Source organism: Leopardus geoffroyi, chromosome C2, assembly GCF_018350155.1.
Source record: "Leopardus geoffroyi isolate Oge1 chromosome C2, O.geoffroyi_Oge1_pat1.0, whole genome shotgun sequence".
NCBI lineage: Eukaryota > Metazoa > Chordata > Mammalia > Carnivora > Felidae > Leopardus > Leopardus geoffroyi.
In genome coordinates this window covers 143,784,004-143,801,932 of record NC_059333.1, presented here as the reverse complement: position 1 = coordinate 143,801,932, position 17,929 = coordinate 143,784,004, and the positions used below count along the sequence as shown (strand labels likewise).

Below are 17,929 nucleotides of genomic sequence, written 5' to 3'. Positions count from 1 at the left end.
CCTGGAACTTGTGAATGTTAATCTTATAGCAAATTTGAATTTACAGATGTGATTAAGTTAAGGATTTTGAGATAGGGAAGTTATAGTGGATAATACAGGTTGGCCAGTTACAATCACAGGGGTCCTTAGTAAGAGGCAGTCCAAAGATCAAAGAAGTAGTGGATGTGACCACAGAAGCAAGTGATTGTAGTAAGGGGGAAGTGTTCAGACCCAAAGAATGTAGGCAGCTTCCAGAAGCGAGAAAAGGTAAGGAAACGGATTTTCCCCTAGAGCCTGCAGAAGGAACCAGCCCCATGATGTTAGTACTGTCAGACTCCAGAATTATATATAAGAGAATAAATTTGTGTTTATGCCACCAGGCTTGTGGTAATTTGTTACGACAGCAATAGGAAATTAATGTGATAACCTGTGGAAAAGCAGAGTTGGTGTAAAGTTTAACTATCAATATAAATAATCATATTTATACTATAAAGGAGAAAAGCCATATAATTATCTCGGTAGGTGCAGAAAAAGCCTTTGACAACATTCCATCCTCATTTATGATAAAACTCTCAGCAAACAAAGAATAAGAGAAAACTTCCTCAGACCGATACAGAGCATCTATTAAAGAAACTTCTTTAATGTCACATTTAGTGCTGAAGAGATGTAGTGCTTTCTCCTTCTGATTTGGAGAGAGAGAGGCAAGGCTGTTCTGTGCTGCTTCTACAGAACATAGTACTGGAGGACCTAGCCTGTGTAATAAGGCAAGAAAGAAATTAAAGGCCTACAGCTTGCAAAGGAAGAAGTAAAGCTGTGTTTATTTACACATACAGGATCATGTATCTAGTAAATCCTGAGCAGTCTATGAAACTACAGAACTATGTGAGTTTAGGAAGGTTGCACTCTACAAAATCAGTTATCTTTCCATATATTTCTCTAGTAGCAATGAACAGCCAGACATTGCCACTTACAGTAGCACCAGAAATACTGCTTGGGGATAAATCCGATGAAGGAATTGCAAGACCTAAAAATGTTGAAAATTTCAAAACATCAGTAACTTCAGTCACAGTACGTTTTAGTTTGTCCTGCATAGGTCCAAGGGTAGTCCTTTTATATGAAGATCCATGTGATATACATACTGGAAAATTTGCTAATACAGTTTTTATTGCTTTTTCCCCATTCTTTGTATTTTCTTCATTCTGGGGTTCTTCCTGTTTGTCTTTTTCTTTTTCTTTTTCTTTTTCAAGTTTATTTGTTTTGAGAGAGAGAGTGTGAGCAGGGAGGGAGGGAGAGAGAGAGAGAGAAAGGGAGAGAGAATCCCAAGCAGGCCCTGGCTCCAGCGTAGAATGTGATGTAGGGCTCAGACTCATGAACCTGAGGTGAAACCAAGAGCGTAACCCACTGCACTACCCAGGTGCCCCCTGGTCGATTTTCTTACTCTGTTCTCTACATCTCTGAACCTTCCGTTTCCCGTCTTTTTATTTGTCATCGATGCAGTCTGTCTAATTTCTTCAGATCTGTCTTTTCCTATGTGAATTCCTTCTACTCTTTAACCTGTTCATTGCACGTGTAAGTGCCTGGAGGTTTTGTTTACTTTGGTGTAAATTTTGAGTTTGACTTCCTGTCTCTTATTCAGCAGGATTCGGTTTTGCTTTCAATTGGTGCTTTTGGTTGTTTGGTGGCCACAGGGCTTTCCACTGTCCTGGACTAGGATTTATACTGATTTCTCTTGAGAGCCTGTACCATGTAGTTTAAATTCAGATGCCACAAGTGCGGTATCTGTTTCTTAACAGTGACTTGTCCTGCCTCCCTAACCTCAGCCGACAAGAGTTTTACTTCTCTACGATAGCAGGAAAGGCCACTTTCTGTAGGCCCCTAGCTTTGCTTTTTCTCATCATTTTTTGGACCTTGGAGATTTTCCTTTTTCACTCTTGAATTTAGCTACATATTAGATATTTTTACAAATTCTGTTTTCTCCAGCATGTTCTTGTATTTTGAGTGAGAAAAAAGTCCTGTCTTTGAGCACAGTGTTCCATGGTTTTGGAAGTTTCTTTTTTTTATTTGTTTTTACATCAGTTATAAGATAAGTTTCACTTGTTTATCTTTTTTTAAAGATTTTATTTTTAAGTAATCTCTAAACCCAACGTGCAACTCGAACTTACAACCCTGAGATTCAGGGGTCAAATGCTCTACCAGCTGAGCCAGCCAGGCATCTTTCATTTGTTTATTTTTACCATACAGTTTTTCTTTTTTTGTCTGTGGAGGTGACCTCTGTGTGAGACTCTTATTTCCAGATTGTTGGTCCTCGTTTCCTTCAAAATTTATAGTATTTTAATAAAAGAGTATATTTATTTATTTATTTATTTATCACAAAAACATGTCACTTTCAAACTGAGTTTATCTTTGAATGAATTGTGGCAATTTTTGAGCGTATTTAAATTCTTTTGTTAAGACACACCATCCCAAAGAGTTCAGTTCATTCTTGGCACTGAAGATGATGATGAAGAGCACATTCCGCATGACCTCTTTACGGAAATGGATGAACTGTGTTACAGAGATGGAGAAGAGTACGAATGGAAAGAAACCGCCAGGTATTTACTGAGTCTCAGTATTTAGTTGGCTTTTCTTGATTTCTTCTTGTAATGTAAATATAATGAATTCACGAGCTACCTGGTGCTTTGAAATACTGAGCAGAGAATTTACTCGTGTCTAGAAGTTACATCTTCAGGGTATCTCTTAATTCTCAAAATTCGTTTTCTTAAGGAATACTTTAATACAGCACAGAAGGCAATTATGTTAATTGTACTTTCTAATGTCTTTGATTAGAGAAATACATTTGAAAAAGTCATGATCCTGCTGCACATTTTCAGTTTAAAAGAGAATTAGAAGTGGAAACTATGGAAATTCCACAGTGGGTCACTGTTGCGATAGAGTAGGAGGAGGAGCTGTAAGGTAACCTGGGAGGATAGATACTGTGGACTATTAGTTTGATTTGCAAAGATGTGTCTGTAGCCAAATTTTGTGGTTGGTGGTGGTGATCTTTGTTTATCTTTAAAAGAACAGGTTTATGTGTTTCATATTAAAAGAAGCAAATAATAAGGATTTCATTATTTATAATCCTCATTATTTATAAAATATTTTTTATGTATTACACATTTCAGATGGCTGAAATTTGAAGAGGATGTTGAAGATGGTGGTGACCGGTGGAGTAAACCTTATGTGGCAACTCTCTCTTTGCATAGTCTTTTTGAACTCAGAAGTTGCATCTTAAATGGAACAGTCATGCTGGATATGAGAGCAAGCACTCTAGATGAAATAGCAGGTTATAGTAGTCTGCCTTTTTTAATATTTAATTTGCACTGCAATTAGAGGTATTTAAGTTAGGGAAATGTGGTGGAATTTTAGACCCTTGATTTAATAGCTCTGTGTTGAGTTTCCATCCTGTGTGGGACCACATGAGGAGTACACATATAAAGAACACCTTTTGTCTTTAATGGAGTTTAGGAGGTTGAGTTAGACAGTCCCAACTACAGTACCAGCAAGAAAGTGACTAGTGCCATAAGTGGGATATGCAGTCTGTTTCGGGAAATGTAGAGAAAAGAGCTTTTGTTTCTTCAAGTTTTGGACGAAGGTATCTGGGGAGGATCCACGAGTACATTAAATGTATTACCTATTTTTAGACTGAGCACATGGGAACAAGGAACAGGTGGTACAAGGAAAAAGAAAGTAATCTAAGGAGGAGGAAGAAAAGGAAGAAAGGTCTAGAAAGTATAGAGAGGTATGAATTTCATATCAAAGTCAGTTCCCTGTGAATGTACAGATTTCTTGAGTAGGAGACGTTTACTTTGGCTTTGAAGTGATCGCATAATACAATGTAATGTTTTCATTATTTACAATGTAATGTTTTATAATCCAGGGTCCACTTGTATGGTAGTCTCTAGTCATTGTGTTAATGTTACAGTTTACCTGCTAGGTAGGTTGATTCCAGTTTTCTGTTAGAGGACTCTTACAGGTTTCAAAACTTGACTCTTTATCTCAAATTAGTGGCACTGTTTTAAAAAAAAAAGATACAGATATAGATATATATTTATTTATTTATAGGTTAAAAGTAGTTACAAATACAGTTATAAAAATAGTCCAGCCCCTACAATAATGTATCATATGGCATTACATCAATTCCCCCCACCCCCTTCACACCCCGATGTACTCATCTTCCTAGAATTTATTACTTCATGATATTTTACCTTTTCATTTGCTCACTGGTATTTCTACCTCTGGAGGAGTGAGAGCAGAAACTTGATCTGCTTAGTTAAATGCTATATTTCCAACACATAATAGGCAAATAGTTAATTACTGAATGAAGGAGTCCAGATATCCATCTATAGTTTTGATGATATGAAGTGAAGCAATAAAATACCTTCATGTTTTAGGAAGCCAGTATTATTGAATATTCACTTTAATAGAATTTATTGTGTCCATAGCAGGAAAGCACTTGCAACTACAGGGAAGCTATTAGTGTGGCCCCTTTATAAAGGGCCCCTTTATAAATGAATAACAGGACTTATTAAAATAAGGGTCTCCTTTTAACTTGTTTATTTTCCTTAGATAATGTTCATATTTATCTTACGTGTACATTATACAATATCAGAAGAGAATAATACTTTCTAGAACTATTTAAAGATCTTATTTTTCAGTAAGGTTCCACTTACAATTTATTGCTTACTCTGTGTTACAGTCATCCAAGTGTTAGCTTCTTTAGTAACAATGGCTGCTATCTATTTATTTTTCTTTCAATAGATATGGTATTGGACAACATGATAGCCTCTGGCCAACTGGATGAGTCCATAAGAGAAAATGTCAGAGAAGCTCTTTTGAAGAGACATCATCATCAGAATGAGAAAAGATTCACCAGTCGGATTCCCCTTGTGCGATCTTTTGCAGATATAGGCAAGAAACATTCTGACCCTCACTTGCTTGAAAGGAATGGTGAGATAAGTTGTGGCATCCAATTTTCGCTAACCCTTCCGCTCTAACAGCATTCCAGTCTAGTACAGTTAGCATTTGGGAGAAGAAAGGTATTTCTTACAGATAATTCTGTGGGTCATTTTAGTATCCCTTTTATTCTTTTTAAAAAATAATGTTATCTTTGTATTTAAAACATATCATTTCTAAAATACCATTCTTGACAACGTGACCATTAATCTGTAGAAATCATTTAGATGAAAAAATTTAAAATTCACTCTAGTTAAAATGGCACATTTAAGTATTGGTGACATACAGAACACTGTCACTATAGCTAATCCTGAATTCCTTCTTCCTATTTATTTTGCTTTTTTGTTTTTGTCAAGAATTCTCGTATAATAGATGAAGGAGGCATAAATTATGATCTGTAAGTGTAATCTTCTTAAAATTCCAAGTCTTGGGTTTAAACTTTTATTATCTGTATTCAAGTTTTTCATAGTGATTTTTCTCTTCGTTTCCTGAGTTTACTTTATTTGCTGCACAGAAACAAGTGTTCTGGCATTGTTTTGATGATTTCACTGCCCTTTATTTATACAGTTTGTGCAAGTTTTTATGGATGTTTTGTTCTTATGCTAGGGATGACCTCCCCGATGTCCTCCTAACCTCTGAGTGGCACGGACCCACATGTTCCAGCTCTCCGCCCTCACTCGTGGTCTGGTAGTGGTCATGTGGGGATACAGCAGTGTTCTTGTAGCCGGTTACCTCTGTCCCTGTTTTAAGACTGGAGTGCCCGGAGGCTTTGCCTCCCTCTTTTTAAAGTAGAAGAATACAGCCCTGGGGTTCTATTTTGGCTCTCAGAAGAGAGCTCTGAAGACAGTGACTCTGCAAAACCTACATACAAAGGGTTGGAGTTGCTTATGAGGGTCGTTCTTGCCTCTAGCTGCTGCCATTACTCAAGGCCTAAAAGGATTAGAGTGAAGAGGAGTGCAAGATGGGCCACAGTGTCTTTCTGCTCCTCCTTTCTGTCCTGGCAGTAATAGTATGGCTTTTAAGTGTTCTCCAAACAGCCATTGGTGATGGGATTTAATACATCTGAAGTTTGACAGTAATCGTCTTTTGCAGCTCAGTGTAAACATACTCAAGACCATCCTTCTGAGCGTTTGACCATTAGAACTCTTTTTAATCTGTTTAAGGTTATGCCTCTGTATACGTAAGTGACCCTAAGAATAAAAGAAAGAATTACACTTACTTCGGGGCGTAAGTGTAATTTTAAAGCAAGCCACCTGTGTCACATTTTACCTCTCGTTTTCATCTTTCATGTAGTGTATACTCTCAACTTTTGGGAAGTGAGTTCATTTACTCAGAGAGACCCAATTGAATCTTTTTTCCTCATGTGGATGGTTCCTGATGATTCCCTGATTGTCATTTGGTTCCTTTTAATCGTAACACAATGGCTGTTTTCTTTTAAATGCCGTTTTAGCATGGACATTCTGTTATTTTCTTGTGTTATAGCTGTAAGCTAACAGTTTTTCTGCATGTAGCTTTTGTTTTAAACTAAATGGTGGTGGTTTGTTGATTCATATGTCTTGAGATCTCTTGAGCATTTGGCTTTGATAACTTAGATCATATGGGATTGTCTGTCATACCACATTTTTCCTAAAATCAGTGTTATTTTACTAAGGTACATGTCATAGAACACGAGGTGTTTGAAATATAAATATATATGACCTTTGGAAATATGCTAGACTTATTTCGTTATTGCCATTGTTGGTGAAAAATACTTTATTATCTAGCTGGATTAAACAATTGTATTATTTAATTTTATCTGCTGTATTAGAAATGGAGGCATATTTCAGGACATGTGTTAATATCTTTAGAGAGCGCAAGAATATCCTTTCAAATCGACACTATATTTTTATTTTTAAAAAATTCCTATAATTTGTCTTATGTTTTAGAATTTTACCTGGGAGCATTACCAGTAGATGATGCTCTACTGATATGAAGATTTGATATCAACTTTAACTTAAGAGTTATTAGCTAATGTCAACTTTTATTGTGAGAGATAATTGTCTGTAGCAGTTAAGTACGGTTTAGGAAAAATACACTGAATATAAGCTATCAGTACTTGTAAGTTTTGTTTAGGGTTTTATTTCTTGGATTATTCTTAAATCGTATTCTCATTTGCTGTTTATTATTTATCAACTTTGCATTGATATTGTTTTTTTTTTTAAAGCTATATGATTGGGCATTGTAATTACTAACAGAATATTCCCCTGCCCAGTCTGTCATTTGCATTGTTTTGTATTTTTTGTTTTGTTTTTTTGGATACACCTTCAGGGAATGAATGGTAATTTCAGCAACTTTTCAGTGACTTTCTCACATTTAGAAATCTCATTGCCATGCTAACTCTGATAGCATGGATTTCAAATTTGGGGCTTCGGAGCTTGCAGTTTACATTGTAAATTGATTTTGTGAGTGTGTGTGTGTGTGTGTGTGTGTGTGTGTGTGTGTGTCTCAATTTGCCTTCTGCAGCGAACTTCATCGTGTTTCATTTATTTGTTTTGTCTCAGGGGAAGGCCTGTCAGCCTCCCGCCACTCTTTGCGAACAGGCCTGTCTGCCTCAAACCTTTCCCTGAGAGGAGAGTCGCCTTTCTCCCTTCTTCTCAGTCATCTTCTTCCTTCTTCAAGAGCTGGAAGCCCTGCAGGCTCAAGGTGTCCAACCCCAGTACCCACCCCTCAGCACAGCCCTCCTTCCAGCCCTAGCGTCAGTCGCCCGACCTCCAGAAGTTCCCAGCAGAGTCAGCCTCAGGCCCCAGAGCTGCTGGTCTCACCTGCCAGTGATGCTGTCCCCACAGTAGTAATTCATCCGCCCGAGGAAGACTCGGCAGCGCCCACAGGCCAGGAGCAGAAGGCTGAGGACAATGTTGGCATGACTCCAGGCAACTATTCACACCCTCCGTGTGCGGTGCCCCCTGCCGCTGCCTCTCTTGCACGCGGAATGCCTCTCAGCACGGAGCTTTAGCAGCAAATGTACCTCATGCTTACAACTTTGACTTGTGCATGGTTTGTTTTCCTTATAGCGTATGGTAGAAGGGAGCGTAATTCTTAGAAAATTTGAACCTCCAAAGCGACTCCAAAGAAGATACACATAATGTAGCCCTTTCAAGAATTTTCAGACGTTTTACAGGTCAGGGCATTTGGATAGTTCAGAAAAACGTAGGAATTTTTAGAAGCGATCTTTCGATTTGCCGTGATTTTTAAAAAACGGTGGCTTTTCTTCTTGTGCGCTTCATTCATGATGTGATGAACGCATGTCGGACATAAGTTGCATGAGGTGATATGCCTCTTAATCTACTGTTCCGTGCTTTTATCCAAAGAGTGCGGTGTATTTTAACCTTCCTGACACAAATAGGATCGAATGTTCTCTTCCTCATTTTGTCTCTGAGAAGATTGAAGTTCTCCAGTGGCTATCTGGAAGGAATCATCATGATTTTAAGGCTAGTTTTATATTTGGAATAGACTTTAATTGTTCTCTGTTGAATGCCATATCTATCTTTAATCCAAATTCACCTTGAAATTTTCAGGACCTGTAGTTGTGGCTATAGCGATCCTATAGTCGTAGCGAGGATCTCTTTTTGTCTGTGCATTAGAAAAATTATTTCTTAGTGGGTAAAAGGGGCATAATTCATCTATGGTTATATATTATGGTAATATTGGCTCTCTGTAATATATTGGTTATACATATGTTTAAACATCTATATCTTTCCACCCAGTTTATATAAAGAAGTCTTCTTTAGTAACTACTTCTTACTGACAGCTAAGCGTATGACATAGGAATGCTAGCTACTGGTTTTCATCACACAGGTATTAATTACTGCATTTTTCCATAATACTGAGAACACCTAACACTTCACTGATAGCTTACGTTTATTATATTGGCCTACTTAATGTCTAGGCAAAGTGGTGTAAGTTAGGTGGATACACCCATCTTCAGAAACCTCAGACTCAGAAAAGTTAAATAACTTCCCGAGTCATGCAACTAGTAAGTGACAAGCCTAAGTCCTCCGACAAAATCCTCATGGTCCTACCACTAGATGACAGACTTATCTGTATTGAATTTCTCCAAACATACCAAGTATGTTTCATCAAGGCTCATTGTAGTTGCCAAAATGAATATACTTTTAGAAATAAAAAGATGGAAGTAAGGTGGATAAATCATTGTAACATTAATTATGATGACAGTTACAGCTACTATTTAATATTGTTCCACACACAGTGGCATAATGATATATTAAATATATCGTATTTATAATTCTAACAATTTGATGAGGTTCATCCCTGTTTTACAAATGAAGAAAACAAAGACATTAAAGGTATTAAGATCATACCATAAAAGACCAGAGCAAGGAATTGAACTCAGATCTATAATATTTCATTGTAGGTTTTGGTACTTCATGGAAAATATATAATGAGGGAACTGAACAAAAAGAAAGAAATAACTAGAATTATTTACTTGGAAATCATTAGCAGTCTTTTTTATTTTTCCTTAAAAAAATCTTTTTTGACTTTTTTTTTAATTTTTGAGAGACAGAGACAGAGTACGAGTGGGGAGGGGCAGAGAGAGAGCGAGACGTAGAATCTGAAGCAGGCTCCAGGCTCTGAGCTGTCAGCACAGAGCCCAGTGCGGGGCTCGAACCCATGAACCGTGAGATCATGACCTGACCTGAGCCGAAGTCGGACGCTTAACCAACTGAGCCTCCCAGGCACTGCTTTTTTAAAAAAATAAAATTTTGGGGGCGCCTGGGTGGCGCAGTCGGTTAAGCGTCCGACTTCAGCCAGGTCACGATCTCGCGGTCCGTGAGTTCGAGCCCCGCGTCAGGCTCTGGGCTGATGGCTCAGAACCTGGAGCCTGTTTCTGATTCTGTGTCTCCCTCTCTCTCTGCCCCTCCCCCGTTCATGCTCTGTCTCTCTCTGTCCCAAAAATAAATAAACGTTGAAAAAAAAAAAAATAAATAAAATAAAATTTTGGGGGGCACCTGGGTGGCTCAACTGATGGTTCATCAACTGATTAACCATCTGACTTCGGCTCAGGTCATGATCTCACAGTCTGTGAGTTCGAGCCCCACATTGGGCTCTGTGCTGACAGCTCAGAGCCTGGAGTCTGCTTCAGATTCTGTGTTTCCTTCTCTCTCTGCCCCTCCCCTGCTTGTGCTGTCTCTCTTTCTCTCTAAATAAATAAATAAATAAATAAATAAATAAATAAATTTCTTTCAAAAAATGTTTATCAGCACTTTTAATTACAAGGAACCAGCAGATTCCATGGACACTGTCAGTGCAGAGCCTCATGCAGGGCTCGATCTCACAAACCATGAGATCATGACCTGAGCCAAAATCAAGAGTCAGCTGCTTAACTGACTGAGCCACCCAGGCACCTTGAACAAAAGTGATTTTAAAGTTAATTCCTTGCATTTGTTTTTACCTGTATCTAGGCATTAACACTCAGCATTTCTTGTTTTACCAGCTTCTATGAGGAGCTATAAATTCTCTATAGTAACTAGGAGGTGACATGAGTTCACAGTGGCTTGTTAGGCCATATTGTTAACGGGATAAAAGTAGCAATTACCTGAAAATCGAGGAACGTTATTAAGCTGCTTTTCCTCCTTTGCTAAAAGTATGCCATGAGATTTAAAGAAAATAAATTAGAATGGAGGGAAAAGAGGGAATTTCTAAAGGTAAGAAAAAGCTCCTAATTACTGTTTGAAGACATCTATAGAAGGTATGTAATTAAAATAATAGGGACAGCTATATGTTATTCCCTTGTTTAATTGCCTTTGGTGCTTCAAGCACCTAGAAACTCTGGTTGAGTGTCCTTGAAGTCTGATGTTATGTTACAGGAGTAAGGTGGCCTCAGTATCATTTTGGACAGGGAACGAAGTTATTTTCCTAACAGTTCCATTTTAGAGACTACATGTAAAAGAGTTAAGCTGTTTTGTAGTATTTGCAACAGTCTTCTGACTTTCAGCCGTGGCGCTATTGACATTTTGGGCTGGACATGCCTTTGTCATAAGGGGCTGTCCTGTGCAGTGTAGGATGTCTGACACCATCACTGGCCTCTGTTCACTAGCCGCCAGTTACACTCCCTAGTTGTGACGACCAAAAATGTCCCTACATCTTGCCAGATGTGTCCCGGCGGACAAAACCTTCTCACTTTGAGCACTTCTGCTCCAACTCCTTTTTTTTTTCTTTTTAAGTTTTTAAAATGTTTATTTTTGAGAGAGAAACAGCATGAGCAGGGGAGGGACAGAGAGACGGAGACCCAGAATCCTAAGCAGACTCCAGGCTCTGAGATGTCAGCATGTTTCACCGGCTGAGCCCCCCAGGCGCCACCCTCCCCCCCCCCCGACTACTTTTATTTTCAAACCTTTAGTGACAGAAGACTCTGATATCTTTGATTTATCTTTCTCCAGTTAGATATGCTGTTGTGAGAAAAAAATGTAAGGGCAAAATAATAGATTTACCAAACTATGATTTTTAAATCCGAGTATTGATTTTATATGTACATACATTGCTGCTTCTTTTAAGAAAATACAAAGAAATTCAGTCTTTCTATCTGCGCTAACGATACTTTTAACTTTGGGGAATTTACTCACGTAATCCTGAGCGCCAGAAATTTACTGCACAGATGGGGAGACTTCCTTTACTGATTGAGGAAACAGCTTTATCTTAGCTGAGACTGTGAAGGACCATGTAGACAAGATCATGGTGAACAGCTCTAACTTGTACTTGGCATGCCCATTTTAATAGGTTCCGGATGACCAGGTTAACCTAGCCGAATGACTTCGGATCATGTTCTGGCTTTATCAGTATGGGTTCCTCCTCATTTCTTCTTCCCCTTCCCACTGTGTCCTCACGTTCCCCCCATGGTCTTATCCCGCTCTTCTCTCCGGAAGCCGGTGGCTGAGGCAATTCTGGGGAATTGCACATGTTTTCTTCTGATTATGCATCTGTGGATATAATACATTTAGTAGTTAGAAGTATATGTACTGATGTTTATGTGCAGCTGCCGCCAAGGCCTTAATGGTATTCTTCATTTTCCTGTATGGAAGTCAGTGGAAGCCACTGAAAACTACGGGTCAGCTTTTTTTTCTCCACTTGGGCAGTGTATTTTAATAAAGGAATTAATAGAGGAACGGACCTTGTTCTGGAAGTTTAGAGACAAAGGTCAAAGAAGAGGGATCATCATAACTTGGCTAAGCTAAGGTGGTGAGAAAGGAGCTAAGTTTTAGGAAATAGTGTTTATTTCAGAATTGTTTAACACTTCCAGAGCATCTAGCTATATAGTTTGCATATGCCTTTTTTTTAAGGTTTTATTTTTAAATAATCTCTACACTGAGTGGGGAGCTGGAACCCACGTCCCCAAGATCAAGCATCACACACTCCACCTACTGAGCCAGTCAGGCGCCCCAATAGTTTGCATATGCTTTTTATACTTACGGTTTTGGGTCACGGCAACATTCTGTGACAGAGAAGGGGTATCAAGAAACGTCTTTGGTCATTGAGGTTAAGCAGGCCCAGATGACTTGGTTTCAGTTATTAGTTACAGTGTGTTTCAGAAAAATGAAAATTCCATTAGATGCATCAGATGTAGCCCATGTGCTTACAGTTCAGGCTCTTCACTAATGCTGACTTTAAAGTTTATAGGATTTAAGCACAAACTGCTTAACTGGATTTCTGTGGATCACTGGATTGTGGTGAGTGGCAGAGTTAAAGTTAAGTCTGTTGTAATTCACTCCAGCACCTTTTCTCCTGTGGTACTCTGTGTTTGGGGCAAGATTATATATTCTTGAACTAGAATATCCTGGGTGTTTTTGAAAAAATGAGATACATTTAATGGTAGAAATCTGTGTTACATACTTGATAAATACTGAGATTGGAACTTTTTGCAAAATTCATAGTGGTAATGATTGGGTATAGGCTACAGGTTATTTTTAGGTTATTTTATTGTGAAATATTGCTGCTGAATGTTACTTGAAGTGAGCATTCTAATGATTGCACATTTATCTACTGTTTGTAATCCAAACAAGCTAATTTTATAGGTTTGTCTGAGTCTTAGTTTTAGTGAGTTGAAGTCACATGGCTACCAAGTGGCAGAGAGTGCTGCTTTCTTTTTTTTTTTTTTTTTTTAATTTTTTTAAATGTTTGTTCATTTTTTGAGAGACAGAGTGTGAGCGGGGGAGGGGTGGAGAGAGGAGACACAGAATCCAAAGCAGGCTCCAGGCTCTGAACCGACAGCACAGAGCCCGATGATGGGGCTCTAACCCACAAACTGTGAGATCATGACCTGAGCCAGAGTCAGACTCTTAGCGGACTGAGCCACCCAGGCGCCCCAGAGAGTGCTTATTTCAACACAGATATGTTTGACTATAAAACCCTTAGTCTTTGTTATTTATATTGTAAAAACATTGCTACTGTCTTTCCAAGTTCTGTTTCTTAGGAATAATGGCAGGAGGCAGCACATAAATACTACCTGAGAAATGAAATTGTTGAGGAAGTTGTTATGGTGGATTTCTGAGTCGCATCTAGGGTTTCTCAGAAAGTAAACGATGTCACTCATTCGCGTGTGTGTCAGATGTGTTAGAAGCGCGTTCCCCAGGTACTCGTAGTGTGAGCTGACCCAGATCTTCCATCTTCTGTGCTCCTCACCTACTCACATTTTTTTTCTTGTTGGCAAAAGACCACCGTTTTCGTACATTCCAGTTATTTTAAATGTTAAAATAAACAGCCTCATTGTTGCTTAAAATTTTACTCTGGTCTTGCTCGTACGGTACTAACACCTGGCACTTTTTTTTTTTTTTTAACCTTGCACATTTGCTTTTGATAAATTACCACTTTCAGGATATGAGCAGAGTCCATCTAGAAAGTGAATTTCCTCCTTACTAATTTGGATTTTGTTGTTGTTGTTCTTAAATTCAAATTCAGGTGTTTTGGCCTCTCCACAGTCTGCACCTGGAAACTTGGATAATAGTAAAAGTGGAGAAATTAAAGGTAATGGAAGTGGAGGAAGCAGAGAAAATAGTACTGTTGACTTCAGCAAGGTAATTCTGTCACTCACTGTAAATCTTCATAATCATCCTTATTGAGAAAATCACTGGCAATGTGGCTTTATTAGCGCTGATTATGATAATTTTTTAATAGATTGGGGTTTATAAGCCTGCATGTGATGCTTGTGATATGTGACTTAAGTTCAGAAATTATGAGAAGGGTAATAGTCCAAGAGCATTTGAATGACTTTGTTTACCAGTTTCAGGAATCTTGACAAAAGACTATCTGAATAATACGGGATTTCCATCTATACCTACCCATAGATGAAACTTCAATACCTTTTGAATTACAGTCATTTGTTCTGGGGCTGCCCCCCACTGGAAAGATTAATTTTGGGAATGATGTTATAGCACTGGCGATTCAACCTTTTCTTGGCTGTAATAAGATCCCAGAATTACTGTCTTAGGGTGTCAGTACTTTCTGGAATGTCCCTGGGAGACATAATCGGCGTTTGCCCATGGGTAGGTAAAGGCATGGATTTAAAAACAACTCCCCTATCTGAACTATGATTTTTTGTTTTGGTAGATGAGTATTTAGATGAAATAGAAAAAGAAAACTTCAAAATTTCAAAAGAGCAGGGCAAGAAACTCCCAAGTTCGAATTACAGTGGACTATAAAGCATACTCTCTGAGTACTGCTTCTGTATCATTGATTCTGTGTAGCTGTTACAATTTTTTGATAGTATCAGTTTGCTTGCTATAAGATGCTTTCTATGTTAACATTGTTGTATCCAATTTAAGACTTTTAATTAAATACGATTATTTCAAGTAAGATTCATTTTTCTTAGGCTTTTTATTTTATGGTGCAAAACCTGTAAATCGCATTTTGCAGAAGAGGAGTGCAAATGATGGTTTGCATTGTAGCTTTGCTTGAGCTACTAGTTCTAAAATTACAAAAGGCCTTGCATAAGGTACGTTAACTTATGCAGAAAGGCTACCGTATTTTTAATTCTTCCCGTCTAACTTGATCATATTTTGACTGGTGCTTCTGTTGCTTCAAATGAGTGAGGAGTGTTCCGTAACTGTACCGCAATTTATCCTTGTTAAATGGATTAAATGTAACTTACATTATAGATCTCCTCTAGACATGGCAGGTGCCGTTTATTTTTGTTGCTCTGTCACAGTTTTACTTTTTTTTACTTGGCCTATCCTTGTGTACACCTTGTCTCCTGTCGGGCAGGAGTCTGCCTCCTGGCACTGTAGTTGTGGCACACTGGGTGTGGGACTCAAGAGGCCCGCTGTAAGTGCTGCTTTTATTTTTAATAGATAGCCCTGTAAGTGGTTGTTTAGTGATGTGTGTGAAACTGCATATAAATGAAATTCCCATACTTTGATATTCTGTTTATAGCCTTTTCTTTGTAATTATACACAGACGACTAAATTTGATGTTATAGCACTGTCCTATGTCTATAGCGATAAATGGCTATTTATTTTAGTTTTAAATAAAAATAAAAACAACTTTTTCCACTTAATGAAAATACCGGGGAATACACAGAACGCTCTAAAACAAAAAGGACTTATAAAAAATATATATAAAATACAAAGGGGCTAATTCATTTCTAAGATTAAGTAAAAATAATCATGAAATGAATATTTTTTAGCACTGTGTATAATTTCATGAACCATTGTTAGTTTGTGAGCTATATTTTTGTCCTTAGTAGTTTTTAATGAATAGTGCTATAATCACTGAAAATTTTCTCTAGTTTGTATGTTTGATAACTTAGATCTCTGAAGTAGTAAAGATTATGACAATTAAAACGGTTGGGAGCATTGTTTGATAGATGTGTTTTGCTTGCTTTTTTGTATTTGTCTACTCCATTCTTTACATGTGTGGGGATTTTGGTGTTTATCCATTAGATCACCAGTTTTGATTAGCGAATAGTAGTCTTGAAAGCATTTTTTTTCTTTCTTATTTCCCTCCAAATAGAGTTATAAATGCCACGCAGATTTGATTTTTAATTATTATTTATTTGTCAATAGGTTGATATGAATTTCATGAGAAAAATTCCTTCAGGAGCCGAGGCATCCAATGTTCTGGTGGGAGAAGTAGACTTTTTGGAAAGACCTATAATTGCATTTGTGAGACTGGCCCCTGCTGTTCTCCTCTCGGGGTTGACTGAGGTCCCTGTTCCTACCAGGTAATGTTCTCAGCATGTCAAAAATCTGAAAGGTTTTATCTATTGATAAAAGGGATAAAAGCTTAACTTTAACTAATATTTTCATTGCACTGGATGCTTTGACTAGTAGAGCATAAAAGAGTTGTCTTTCTTTCTGGAATTAAAAAAAAAAACAAAAACAAAAAGAAAGCATCCTTTGAAAAATACTTAGCTGGGGGCGCCTGGGTGGCTCAGTCGGTTAGGTGTCCGACTTTTGATTTCAGTTCGGGTCGTGATCTCAGGTGGTGAGATCGAGGCCTGTGTTGGGCTCTGGGCTGACAGTGGGGAGCCTGCTTGGGATACTCTCTCTGTGCCCCTCCCCTGCACTCTGTCTCTCTTTCTCAAAATAAATAAATAAACATTTAAAAAATAATACTTAGCATTTGTACCTTTATAAGAAGTTTGGTGTTTTAGGAGCTTTGGTTTAAAAGACATGGCTCAGATTCAGACAGATGTATTATGCCCTGTGGAGTCAGAATGGAGTTGAATCCGGAAAGGTCAAGTCTGACTTAATTTTTCATTTATAGAATGAGGATATGATTACTTCCTCATTGATGATTGATAAGTACCTCTGAATTAAGCAAAATGCTTTGTTCTGACCTGACCAAAATTTTCTGTTCAATATATGTAATTTAAAAAGGGGGAATATCCATAAGAATTAGCAAGTTGTGTTATAGGGGATAATCAGTTTGTTAGTTAACTGATTTAATTATAAACTTAATTGTAAATAAGAGTAGTTTTTAAAATCTTTAAAAAATCATTCATAGAATATTAAATATGAAGAATTAATTGCCATTTGATTGGAATACGTGTGCCTATTTTTAGTATGCTTTCCTGAGTTGCATTAGTGGTGCAATGTTAAGGTAAGTGAGAAAAAATAATTCCATAGATTCACACTTAAATTCTCATAAAGCAAGAAGGTGAATGCTTTCAATTTGGACAAGTGTGAATATTAATATTTTACTGTGGTGTTCATGAGGATGTGGTAGGCAGCTAAATGCTTTTTTATTTAGACACTTACAAATAAATAAAAAAATAAAATAATGTGAGGTTTGATGTTAAATTTGTGGAGCTATACGTAAAAATTATTTTTCCTTCCATAGTCCCTTATTTACTCATTAGAGTCTTTATCCAGACTGTGGTTTGAGGGGTTGTGACTGTTTATTTATACACACTGAATTTACTAGGCAAACCTTACTTATAAGTATTTAATAGGATTGGTATTTACTCAATTTACTCATTTATCTTTTTTTCAATACAGATTAGATCAAATTGTTTACTCAAATTCAAAAGGGTAAAGGGAATGGGAACTTGTAATGTAGAACACTCAATTCTTGAATCACTCGTTTACCGTAAGGAGGATGGGGAGCAGGAGGTCGGTAGAAAGTTTATGAGTGCCTTGCGTAGTTTTGACATCTGCTTTACTGTGAGTAGAGTTGTTGTCATTTTTTTTTTCCGGTGATTGGTGTGCGGGGATGGAAAAGAGGGCTGAATGTGGTTTCCGTGTTTACATTGGAATGATTTCTTTATGACTGCCTGCGTTTAGGTTTGTATGTTATTTGTATTTAAGTCTGTGTATTTTAATGTTTCTTTAGGTTTTTGTTTCTGTTATTGGGTCCAGCAGGCAAGGCACCACAGTACCATGAAATTGGAAGATCAATAGCCACTCTCATGACAGATGAGGTAATTAAAATGCCCTATGAGGTGGACACTGTTTACGTGGTATATAAT

At 37.7% G+C, this 17,929-nt stretch overlaps 1 protein-coding gene across 17 annotated transcripts in view; it reads left to right on the top strand.

Annotated features, from left to right (window-relative positions):
• Positions 1 to 17,929, top strand: part of SLC4A7 (solute carrier family 4 member 7) — a 110,621-nt gene that overhangs the window by 50,357 nt on the left and 42,335 nt on the right. For 4 of the 17 annotated variants that reach the window (XM_045436381.1, XM_045436377.1, XM_045436379.1 and 1 more), the window contains exons 4-11: positions 2,432 to 2,570; positions 3,141 to 3,301; positions 4,777 to 4,965; positions 7,512 to 7,880; positions 13,921 to 14,036; positions 15,223 to 15,282; positions 16,023 to 16,180; positions 17,794 to 17,881. In XM_045436381.1, the coding sequence (XP_045292337.1) occupies positions 2,432 to 2,570; positions 3,141 to 3,301; positions 4,777 to 4,965; positions 7,512 to 7,880; positions 13,921 to 14,036; positions 15,223 to 15,282; positions 16,023 to 16,180; positions 17,794 to 17,881 (1,280 nt within the window). The remainder of the gene's footprint in view (positions 1 to 2,431; positions 2,571 to 3,140; positions 3,302 to 4,776; positions 4,966 to 7,511; positions 7,881 to 13,920; positions 14,037 to 15,222; positions 15,283 to 16,022; positions 16,181 to 17,793; positions 17,882 to 17,929) is intronic. The other 13 variants (XM_045436393.1, XM_045436388.1, XM_045436394.1 and 10 more) reach the window with 5 other exon arrangements.